The sequence below is a fragment of the Rissa tridactyla genome, chromosome 1, assembly GCF_028500815.1.
Source record: "Rissa tridactyla isolate bRisTri1 chromosome 1, bRisTri1.patW.cur.20221130, whole genome shotgun sequence".
Classification (NCBI taxonomy): Eukaryota; Metazoa; Chordata; class Aves; order Charadriiformes; family Laridae; genus Rissa; species Rissa tridactyla.
Window position 1 is genome coordinate 48,496,971 of NC_071466.1, and position 12,052 is coordinate 48,509,022.

Consider the following 12,052-nt stretch of genomic DNA (forward strand, 5'->3'; position numbering starts at 1 on the left):
TATTGAGGATGACAAGCTTGATTGTGCCTGCCTAGAACAAAAACATTAATTGACCATGAGTTTACTTCAACTCTAAATAAACCATGACTTATCCAAGGATGGACATTACAGCATAATCTGTTATGATTATATTAGAAAACCACTGTTGGCAAGTTGAGAGTTTTGTTTACTTCAGAAAATTTCTAAAAACAACTCCTCATCCATTAGCAGTGAGCATTTGCTTTGAAAACATTCAAAAAATTAATTCAAAAAATAAGTAGCCTTCAATACAACTGTGTCTGGCAAAATAGAAGCTTGACGCTAAAAATAGGTTTAAAATATTACTCATTAACTTCCCTGAGATCCTGACTGTTTCCATCTGACAGATTAAAATTGTAAGTCTTCTATGCAAAGATTTATCATTGAATATAATGTATTCTGATTATATTCTGATATTTATTGGTAACTAAAATGTTGTTCTCCTCTTTACACTTTTGTATAACATAGATTTTAAAGAAGATTTCAGAACACACAAGCTATATGTAAATTAGTTTAATATGCAAAAAAGTAGACAGCATTTTGGGCGTTAAAGCTGACTTAGTTGGCTTGATAATAAATACTACCTCATCCTTCAAGTCCTGTCAATGCCTGTCATTATTAGTATAGTTCTGATCATTCTGCTAGATGTACAAAGAGGCTGAATTGGTCTCAAAGTTGTATGAAAATGTCCTAGTATTGCTTTTATTAAGAAATCTATGGACTTAAATTTAAGGGAGGGGGGAAACATCCTGTATATTGTGTTTAAAATACTGTTGAACTTTTTTGTAGTTCTAAGTACATTTCTACTACTTAAACATTGTCAGAAAATTGATTGATTGCTTCAAAATTAAGAGCAAAAGTCTTAATGATAGGAGACTGTATTTATGCTCCTTAAATAACACCAGTTTTCCTACTTCAGAATTTCCCTTGACTTTTTAGAGTAGGTCTCCAGATGACTTAAGAACATATAATAGAAAAAAAAAAAAGTAATTGAAAATACTGTCCTGAAGTGTTCTATGCAAACATGATAAATTGCAATAGATGTGGCAAATTTTTAAGCTATAGGTAACAACATACTTCATTAGTAATGTTGATTTTTCCTCAGTCTTTGTAATGGTTTCCTAATCTTTCCAGCTCATCTGCTCTTTTAGTTTAGTGTCTCTGCTTGCCTTCTGGTCGTTTTGCTGTCTTCTATATGCCAAGCTAACCTCCTAATGCTTTTTTCTTTCCTACACTTCTCAAGATGGAAAACATGTTCTTTGTTTTTTTCCCCATTTACTTTCGGTTTCAGACTAAAGTTTCTCTTCTTTAAAAAAATCCAAGAAATACCTATTTAGAGCAGCATACTGCTGAATAATCCCTCTTGCTTATGGATCTAAAGGAAGATTTGTATTTGTATTAACATTCTGTATCCAGATACTCTGGTCATTGGTAGAACCCATCTCTGAATTTCATCTTCTTGCCTGGCATCCTCTTATTCAAAATCAGATGCTACTTTCCTGCTGCTTAGAATTGTACCTCACCTGACACTTGCGTGTTCTAGCTATAGTTGAGGACGTAGAGTTAATAAGCTTGAGGCAGCTTGTCTACCATGACGGCATGGTAGAAAAAAATACGTAAGGCAATGCTTAGCAAAGGAACTTCTTGTCCATTCTTGGGTCAGCACTCAAGAAAGTCCCTCAGCACCTTCCTTACAGAAATTCTTTTTCATTATTCTGGACAAGGGATACCTTAATGTAAATTAAGCTATGTATGTTCAACTATGAAACGCCAGAGCATTTCAAATACAGTAAACTTCACGGCAGTATATTGAGCATGAATAGAGACGTCAATGTTCTGTGAGAATGAGCCAGAAATAATCTTGCTGAAACTTGTGATCATCATTCCAGTGGTCTTTGTTTTAATTGCGGTATTTTAACCAGGATTCAAATGCCTTTCACAGGACTGCACAGGACATTTGCCCAAGCATGTTTGTTGCTTCAAAATGGAAGTTACACATGCCTAATCTACCCAATAGCAGTTGCATCACTTTTTCCCCTTTACTTCAAAATTTATTGAATCCAAACCATAGCTAACGTTCTGTTGTGTAAACTTCATTTTTGAATACGTTTTTCTTTGGCTTCTCGTAACTCCTTGTGAGTGAAATTGTGTAGTTAAACCCCTAAGGATTTTTCCTCTCTTATGCTTCAGTTACTTTTGTCATGATCTTTCAGTTGGATGCATCTGAAACTTCTTATTCCTCAAGGTTCTAGAAAACTTGTCTTTTCCTTCTCCGTCTTTACTGCTCTACATCCAGAACCTGACAGACTCTTAATGCCAATTTCTTCACTTAAAACAAGCAGTGTGTTTTCCCTTCCCAATCATGACCTGTAATGCGAAGCAAACTACTAAACTTGTTTGGGAGACTTCTTGCTTCACTCCTTTCTCTCAAGACCAAGTGTAAGGAAATAATAAAAAGACAAGATTTAGATGGAAGACGTTGCTTGAAATCTGACATGTACCATTGAACCTGTTTTTATAATGGTGTCTTTCATAAATAAATTTTAAGCAGGATGTGGTGAGGACTTATTCAGTATGTCCATGAGAGCAAGACAATTTTTTTCCCCCCAGTTGTGTGTTTGTCTCGGAAAAACGCAGTTTTGGGGAAAAGAAATGAGTCACACATCAAGTTTGATGAACAGTTTTGTTCTAAGTTAGCAACATTTGAAGATCAAAAGGTTCAAATGCATGAAAACTGAATACTGACTTTTAGATTGGGATAACGGTCTAAGCGCATTAGCAAGATAAGCTGTGTAGGTGATGAAATGTACTTTATTAGGCTGGCTGATATGATTGGGCAAACAGCGATACAGGGATACACCATTGAGGTATCTGAAGGTTAGTGCAACAGCAAGAAAAGACACTTGTAGTTCATGAGGAGAAGGCAGCATGCAGTGGTGAAAGGTGAAATTAAGGAATTTCTCAGTACAAAAAGAGGGAGTAAGAAGGGTTATCATTTGTATAGTAAAAAATTTTGAGAAGTGCCATTTTAAAAATTTCTGATTGATAATCTGCTAGTGAAGAATAGAGGAAGAAATGTGGAGGTGGTGTTTCGATAACATGAACTAATGGGTATTGACCTGAGACAAATCAATTAAAATTGACAGTCAGCAGTTGTTTATTTAATTTGAACGTCCAGGTTAGCAGAGAAGGCAGTCAAATCCTCTGAAAAATTGGGACTTGGTCATTTAGGTGTTTTTAATGTGGTATCCAAAACTGGGGGGCATGACAACCTTGTCTATCACTTTTGTATATGAGACTGAGTATTTATGAAGATATGCTGTATTGTTATCATTGAGCATTATCTCAATACCTTGAGAACAAATTACAGCTGAGAAGATGTTCTCAGGACCATCACTGTGAGCACTACACTTCTTGCATTTTTCCTCTTCAAATCAGTTTGAAGTCTACTGGTCAATTATTTTTCAGGTTTTTTTCTTTTGAAAAGATAAATTGGAAAAGTAATGTCCACTAAACTTTACTACCAAAATTTATTTCTTATACTGGTGTTGAAAGCATAACATAAGCTTCTGTAAGCTACTCAAGATGCTGGTATTTGTCCTCTTTCTGTCTTTCCCAGGTAAGAAAAAAATACAAATTTTCTTCACTGTGTGCAACAGCTCTTTGATAGACTTGAAAAAATGAGTCTTGAATCCCATTGTTTATTTCCAAATCCTAGTTAGACAATCATCTTATTTAGACTCCTCTGTCTTTCTCCATCCTTGTGGTTCATACATGCGGTCATTCAAATCTGCTGTCTTCTTTTGCACAAAAATCTAAAGGAACAGGTCCTCCCAACACTTGACTGATGTTCATGTTACTGTGGTCTTTGACAAGAAGAGTACTCAAGAGAAAATCCTCAGTAATTGTTCTGAAAATACTACCTACTGATGAACGTGCAGTCGGACTTACTAAAGCTATGTTCTCTTGTGCTTTTAAGCATTCACACAGACTGTTTATTAGAAGCTGAAAACTTGGCCAAAGGTGTAGCTTTTCAAGGAGACCACAAAAGACATCTCCCTGAAGCTGACATTCCATCTTCTTTCCATTCCTTTGAAATTTAAAATCTTCTGGTTCCAAGTGTTAGAATTTGTAGAGCTTCCCAGTGAAGTAGAAATTAGTCTGGCTACGCTTCTTTTTGTGTTAGTGTCCGTGTGTGTGCATGCATGCACACATATGCAATAGATGTCTTTTTTGTCCCTAAGGAGAGTTGGTGGGATTTGGAATCAGATTCGTCACATTGGCAAAGTTTAATCCAGTTACTTGTTTGCCTAAGTCATAAGCAATGCATTTTTACAATATAAAGTTTTAGATCGTCTTGATTATTCAGACCCTATTGTTTCTCTGTGCTTATAATTATGCAAATGATTGTCAAAAATTATTGAAATCCTAATTTTTCAAGAAATTGAATACATCTACTTAGTAGTAAATTTACTAGTATCTACATTAGATGAAAAGAAATCACAAGGGAAGGAGACTGTCTACATTAGAAGATGTGGTAGAAACTTTAATAATGGCGTGGTACTTTCTTTCTATGAGGTTAGGGAATTGAAAATGTAAAACCAACATTTCTCACGGGTTGTGGGAATAGCACTTAATGGAAGCCTGTTATTTAGATTAGGCATGTACAAAAACTCAGCAGGATTCTATAGGAGCAGCACTGTCTTCAAGAAAACTCTACGAAAAGTTAATCATGCTTTTTTTGATGGCTTCCCTATCCATCTTCTGGCTATATATAGGCTCGGTATTCCAAGCATGCCAAGTGTCCCTCTGTAGAAAAGGTGTTTATTAGAAGTTGGCAAAGAGCACAACCCTCAAAATGGTCAAAGGGACAACTGCATTTTCTTCTAAATGGGATCAAAACCAAATCCTGTACATCTCAAAGCCTTCTGAAATAAGGAGTACTTCAAGCTCTTCTAGTAAATGTCAATTTGAGCCCACATAGCATATGTTCAGATGCATGCTTTTAAATGCCAAGCCATTTCCTTCCTAAAGTGAAACTAACTGGCAGTAGTCTTTCCTCTAACCCTGAAATTCCTTAAGCTCAGATTCCCTAGTTGGTAGGTTTAATTGGTAAGTGAACAGCCATGAAGTCATATCTCTCTCTACATGGGATTAGGTGGCAATGTAGTATTTGTCAAGGACTCTCAGTTTTGCCTGCCTGCCCGCTTTTGTAGCGGCATGGTTTTGATGCCTCTAAACTGTTAGTTGATCGATGGCACCTCGTTGTTATTCTCATTGGTTGTCAGCTACTGCCTTGTGCCGTTTTCAGGAAGTTAAGGAAACCTGTGGTCCTTGGAAGTTTACAACTGAGGTAGCCAAACTCTAGAGGCTGCTTGTTTTGCTTATTTTTTTTCCAAGCCCTGGCTCTATTTGCCCTTCTGTAAAGCAGAATTCTCAAAGGCAATGCCTTATGCCATAGGGGAAAAAGATTCCTTGAAGTTCTGGTGCAAAGGTCCTCTCATCCCTTTGATAGCCGCCTCATCTTCAGGAGCAGGAATGTGCTTTCTTTATTCTAGGCCTTCTAAAACAGAGATGAAACAGAGTATTTGTCTTGCACACTTCAGCTGGTCATGGAGATGAATCTCAAATGAGGATGAGGGGAGGTTGTATGGGTTTTTTTGTTTTTCTCTCTTTTGTTTTTGAGATTACTACATTGAATTTCTGTAAGCTGTTGGCAGTTCCTCTGTAATGCTGTGTTCTTTGGCATTCTTGATGTATTGAAGGACTTATGGTGATTTCTTGTCCTTCACTTTATTGTTCTGGTTGTTTGCTACATCTCTACAATTTAGATCATCTTTTAAAGTTGTTTTTTATGACATCAGGAAGAAGGAAACTTTTAAGCCAGTCTTGAAAACATGATGCGACTGTAAGGTTCTACAACTCATTTTACACTCTAATCTGTTTCTGGCAAATTCTTACATTTTTGGGGCATTTCAAGAAGTTCATATAAGGCTAACAGTAATTACGAGATGGAAGAAAACTGCATGAAATATATTTTCATGGAAATCATAATCTTGATAGTTTAAGATAGTTTTAAGTATCTTAAATTGTGGATCAGGGCTCAGATGCAGACTGGACAGATGGATGAGGAAATAAGACCATCAGTTGCTATTGAACACAACAGCAGTGATGCACCTTTTGGATCAGAAGTTCAAAACTCACTGCTTCGTGGATGCTGGGAATGTGTGCTGGCAGAGTACTATGCTGTGCATGCCCTGTTTTCTTCTGAAAAAGCTTTTGCTTGCTGTAGTTGGGAACAAAATATTGGGCTAGATGGATCTTTACCAACTACAACCATTTTTTTTATGTCATGGCACTTGAAGCTGTCACTGCACTTTAGCCCTTTCTTGGTATGCAGTGATGATGCCTATGATGCCACTTCGAAATTTCAGAAGCCTCTGAGACAAACAGAGCTCTGGGCACGTGCGTGGTTATTTTTCTTCCTCCCCACCTGAGATGTGTGAATTGCACCTTGGGAGTATCGGTTTCTTTCAACTGCCTGTGAGGAAGGAACAGGTTAACCGTACTGTGCATGCCTTAGGAGGAAAACTTATTTTGACCAAGTGAATATTTTCAGTTTTAAAATACTACAGGTTCAACCTTCAGCCCTGCATCCCTTTCTTATGGGAGATGGGTTAGTGAAGGAGTTGCTTTTTATATGAATATCTATTTTTAATGTTAATATATTTGAGCTGATACTACTTCTAATTCGGTAATGAAAAATAAAGCTTTTATATAGAGCTATAATTGGAATACTTCCAGATACTTTACTGAAAGGATTCTTACTGATCTGTGCATTTGCAGAAAGCTTCTTTATATTCCACAATGTTCTGCAGTGTGACTTCTGCCGTTCTGCATAGATCCAGAATGTGCTTCTCACTTGTGATTTCTCTTCGCCAGGTGTTCGCGTATTATGATGGTATGTTCTCATTAATCATATTGTGGTAAGAATTTTAGTGAACACAATTTATTTTTGTTTTGTTTTGTCTTGCAGGCACCAAGTATAGATGAAAAAGTAGATCTTCACTTTATTGCATTAGTTAATGTAGGTGGTCATCTCTACGAGTTGGGTAAGAATACTTTTTATCCTCTCTCTCCATTTGTTTGAAATGCATACAAGTAGTAATGTTGTTAACTGTCAAAGTTTGAGAGAGATTACTTGTTTTAATGTAGGGCTTGGGTTCTTTTCAACTGCATTATAGAGTCTGGGGGGCAGGGGATTCTGTCAAACCATCGCAGCCTTCTTCCCATTGTTTTCTTGCATTCTCCTTCCATCAACTCCCTCCTATTAGGGTAAAATGGTATGGAATACCAGACTGCCTCCAAACTTCCTTTATGATTTACAAGGACAGGAAGCAAGAGAGAACTGATAAACACTCAAAGTTTCAGTGAGGAATTTTTTTTATGTTTATGTCCCTGAATTGCTTGTGGAACTAATAAGTGAACTGTATGCCACTTCAGTAGTGTTAGCTATATTATTAAGTAGTGTAATACAGTTTACATTGAAATGATGTAGTCAGAATAGTAGCAGATACTAATATAACTTATTCGTTATAGGCTGGTTATTTTTTTCTTCTACATTTTTGTGGTCACTAGACAGTTAACGGTAAAACAGTCGTCTCTGTTTTACGAATTACAGCTACTTTTTCCCTCTTCAGATTGTGTAGCGCTAAGTTCTGCTCAGATATTCTCTAATGACTCCAATCTTAAACATGTTGCTGGGCAACAGGTTTTGCTGCAGGCACTTCAGAAAACTAGCAAGTCGATCAGGATTTAAAAACTGCAAGTCACTGGTCTTTCCTAACATAATTTTTTCAGTATCTTATGGTGAGAACATTTTCGTCTTATGAAAAATCAACATGTAATTAAGCAGTGCCCTTAACAGGTGACAACTAATCGTAACCTGGGGCATAAGTGGTATATAAGAAGTGCTTATGTTAATATAAAGGTGATCTAAGGGGTGCTATCAGTGGTAAGGCATGAACAATAGGCACACATTTCTGTATTTTTATGATGCTGCCTATCTGTCAGTGAACTAGATCAAATTGTGAGGCAGCCACTGTAGGATGCAATACAAATGTTTTATGACTAAATCTCAAAGTGTGATGGATGGCTCACTCTTCTTCTATTTGCGTGCTACTGTTTCCATGTTACCTTTTCATTGTACATTTAGTTGCTGTCCTTAAAAAGCACACCACAGACTATGATTACCATGTTTAGCTATTTTCCGTAAGTATGATGCAAGATAAAACCCACTTGAATTTTTTACTTAAATTATTTTTTTTTTTTTTAAAAAAAAGAGGCATTTAGCTCCACTGTATAGTGGAATGCTAATACTACTGTTTCCTTTGTTCTTAAAATAACTTCTCTCTGTACCAGCAGAAGAAAGCAAAAAAATATTTAAAAGTAGGAAAATAGGAGAAGGTTTTTCAATTAATTCACTAGCTTCAGTCACTGTGGCCAATATGTGGGCTTTGGCAGGCAGAAAAAGCTAAAGAAGCACATGAATGTTCAATGCTTATGATGTTTTTGCCATTGAAAACACGTTATTCATAGGCACATAAAATTTAAATGCTGTTCTGCCAAGATGTATGTAAAAAAAAAAATAAAAAATTAGAATCAAACTTAGCTTGCAACAGTACAGGGTATTTAGTGCTGTTTCCCTGGCACATTCTGAGGGTTTTGCATTGTTGTATCTTCAGTCATGTTTGTTACAATAATGAACAATCTCTTGTTCATGTAAATGCAAAAGTTTTCTAACATCGAATCTGTTTTCGGCTAGGGAAAATGTAGTTTGGAAGTATTGTCAACTTCTATGGAATCTTTGGGGAGGGAAAAACCTTTAAAAGGGAGGACAGAGCCAAGAGGGAATTTGGTCTAGCAAATACGTAGGATATCCTGACATATGTTCTCATACTGTTAGCTCTTCACAAGTGACTTGAAACATATTTCTATGAATAAAATTATTTTTAAAATGCTGAGAATGGTGGCAGTATTATATTGCAAATGGGAGAAAAAATAATTAACTATAGCAACCATTTTTAAATGCTGTGAAAGTACTTAGTACTTAAAGTTACTGGGTTTACTTATTTATTTTTTTTTTAAATGAGTAACATTTCAGTTATGCCAGACTCCTCAAAGTGGTGGGTTTGGTATTCTTTTCTGTTGTGGAGTCCCTGATCACAGCTGTCAAAAGACCACAGATGTACAGCTGCCTGGATAAATCCATTAAGCGTGGTTGAAATTGTTCTTCTCTACTTGAAAAACTGAAGTACTATACCAGCACTAAAGCAATCACAACTTACAGCCTTAAAGTTTTCAAATAAAATATTAAAAAGTATTTCATTGGTTTGATTGGATTTTTTCTTTAATGCAACAGACTGTACATAATGATACCTGTTGAAGCAGTCAACAGTGGAGGAGAGACCTGGGAATAGCTAGCTGTATGTGAGATTCTTTTATGACAAATGGGGTGGCGTTTTTGTAAGTGGAGAGCAAAAAATCTGTTCAAATAGTTTTAACTGGAAAACTGTAGCTTTTCTACTTTTATAATTGCGTTGTTCAATCCTGCTTTGTCTTTCAACAGATGGGCGCAAGCCATTCCCAATAAACCATGGGGAAACTAGTGACGATTCTTTTTTAGAGGTATGAATAGAAAACCTTCTTAAATGGTGTTATACAAAATTCTTGCTATATTTACACAAAATTTATAAAAAATATTTTTATAAATATTTATACAAAAGTCTTGCTATATTTATGGTTGGACGAGGAATAGAGCGAATGGGATGGTGAGACAAAATTAGGTTTACTCAGTTTTAAAACAGGTCTTTCAGAACGCTCATGTTGTGACTCTGGATGACAGACTATCATAACATGATAACAAGAAATGTCAGAAGGGTTGACCATAACAGAAGATAAGACTGGCTTTTCTTCTGTGCTGAGATTTTCATATATCCCTGCTCCTTTCAAGGATAATTTTTCGTTTTCTTTCCTTTGGTTTAGTTACAGTTTGATAGGTGCCACGCTAGACAGAAGTTGATTGCCTTCCTGGCACTTGCTAATAATCATTATTCTCCAGTTTTGTGGCTTCTTTTGGGTGCTTCCTTGTGTCAGGAGCTGTTCAGATGAGAAATGAATTGGAAAGGAGTACACTGGATCAGGAGGATAAACTGTCATCCCCATAGAATGATGAGAGAAGGCAATGCATAGATCTGACTTTTACGGCATCCAGACTGGATTAGCTTTACAAAAGGAAGAAACCAGAGAAACTAAGAAACCAACCAAACACAGCCTTTTATAGTTTAGTAGCATAGACTAATGTCTGTAAAGATTGCATACAATTTGTGCTTGTTTGGGCAGGGGGAGAAGTTGGATAAAGCTTTCCTTTTTCCTTATGTGGCTTTTTTCTGTTTTACTGATAACATGTGTTCTCCAGATTGCACCCTAAAGCTAGATGAAGGAATTACTTATAATCTTTCACTTACGCCACACAGCTTAGATTCATCTTGAGACAAAGGAAAAATTTCTGAACGCAGCAGCACTAGTAAAGGCAAACTTCAGAGGTGCATTTAGAAAGTCAGACGAGCAACACAACTGTCACACAAAGGAATATCCAGTCGTTGTTGCTAAGGTTCTGCATACAGCTTTTGCTCTCTTATGCTGCCCATATGAGCATTGTAAATAATCTTGAATAGTGGTAACTCAGATCAGAAATACAGTTTATGTAGATTTGTCAGACTACTTGATAATCTTTTATGGAAAATTGATTTTGAGCATATTTTATATAAAGCATATCTTCGTACTTCAGTTACAGGTATTTTTTCTAATAAGTATGATTTATAGTGTGTTTTGTTTTCTTTTTTTGTTTGTTTGTTTTTTGCTTTTTTCCCTAGGACGCAATAGAAGTTTGCAAGAAATTCATGGAACGTGACCCAGAAGAATTAAGATTTAATGCAATTGCACTGTCTGCAGCTTAAAAGCCTTGTCCAGTGGGGCTAATCTATTGCAATGTATTGTAATGACAAAACTGTTGCCATATGTTAATAGTACAAATTTTGATACTTCCCTAACCTGTTGATTAATTGTAGCATACGTGGAATAAACTTTGCATTTGTCCTTGCTATATCTTACTGCTTGTTCCTAAAGCAACTTTGGGTATTTATATACACGCATGCATTTTGTGCAAAACTTCTTTGTGGTGGGTTTTTCCCCTTCCACTCCCTTAAAAGTTTTGGGAATTACTCTCTGTGATATTTCATCATAATAATGATGAGCTAGTTCAGAGCAGGATTATCATTTGTATCATTCACAGATAATATTTTGAGTGGGGTATGTGATATATTAATGGGTACAAACTTGAAATGCGAGGCTATCTCCATCTTTTAATTATAATGATACAAGAATATTATGAGAACTTTTGCAGGTGACTCAAAAGATAAATGCATTTTTTTCAGTGCATTATTTATAAATAAATATATGGAAGAAAAAAGGCAGAAAAAGGACTGTTTCTTCTTACTGTTGGTGAGCACTAACATTTTAAAATTACCTTAATCTTTACATTTTGAATAAAAATTGATTTTTGTTTCTCGAGCCTAAAAATGTTAATAAATTTTCAAAAAGTTTTAGTTAAACCAGTGTTTGCTATTTGTATATGTGGAAAAACAACATGGATTTTTGCCTCAGAAAAGCCACACTAGTAATGAATACTAGTTCAAATGGTCGGACTGCAGAGGGGCACACACAGGTGAATACAGCTGAAATAAATAATAGAGAACTAATGATCATTGTAATGAAGTTTTATGTAACAAGAACAGACTATATATTTAAGATAGCCGTGACAGTCATACACTTTTTTTTCCCCCCTTTAGGAGTACCTATTGTAAGTTTGTCAGGTGGCATTACTGAATGCTATGTGATACCCTTCCCCTGTGCCATTCCTCCCACCCCACCCACTGGATCTTAAGGTACCGTTGACCAATTTCTACACTTGAAT

At 36.0% G+C, this 12,052-nt stretch overlaps 1 protein-coding gene across 2 annotated transcripts in view; it reads left to right on the forward strand.

Annotated features, from left to right (window-relative positions):
- Nucleotides 1-11,690, forward strand: part of UCHL3 (ubiquitin C-terminal hydrolase L3) — a 32,691-nt gene extending 21,001 nt beyond the window's left edge. Inside the window, exons 5-8 of one of the 2 annotated variants that reach the window (XR_008469766.1) lie at nucleotides 6,865-6,979; nucleotides 7,055-7,130; nucleotides 9,647-9,705; nucleotides 10,953-11,034. Coding sequence is in view for 1 of the 2 variants with exons in the window: in XM_054223777.1 (XP_054079752.1) it covers nucleotides 7,055-7,130; nucleotides 9,647-9,705; nucleotides 10,953-11,036 (219 nt within the window). In the remaining variant the exon portion in view is untranslated. Of the gene's footprint in view, nucleotides 1-6,864; nucleotides 6,980-7,054; nucleotides 7,131-9,646; nucleotides 9,706-10,952 lie in introns of both variants that reach the window. The other variant, XM_054223777.1, reaches the window with a different exon arrangement.
- Nucleotides 11,691-12,052: the final 362 nt, after the last annotated feature.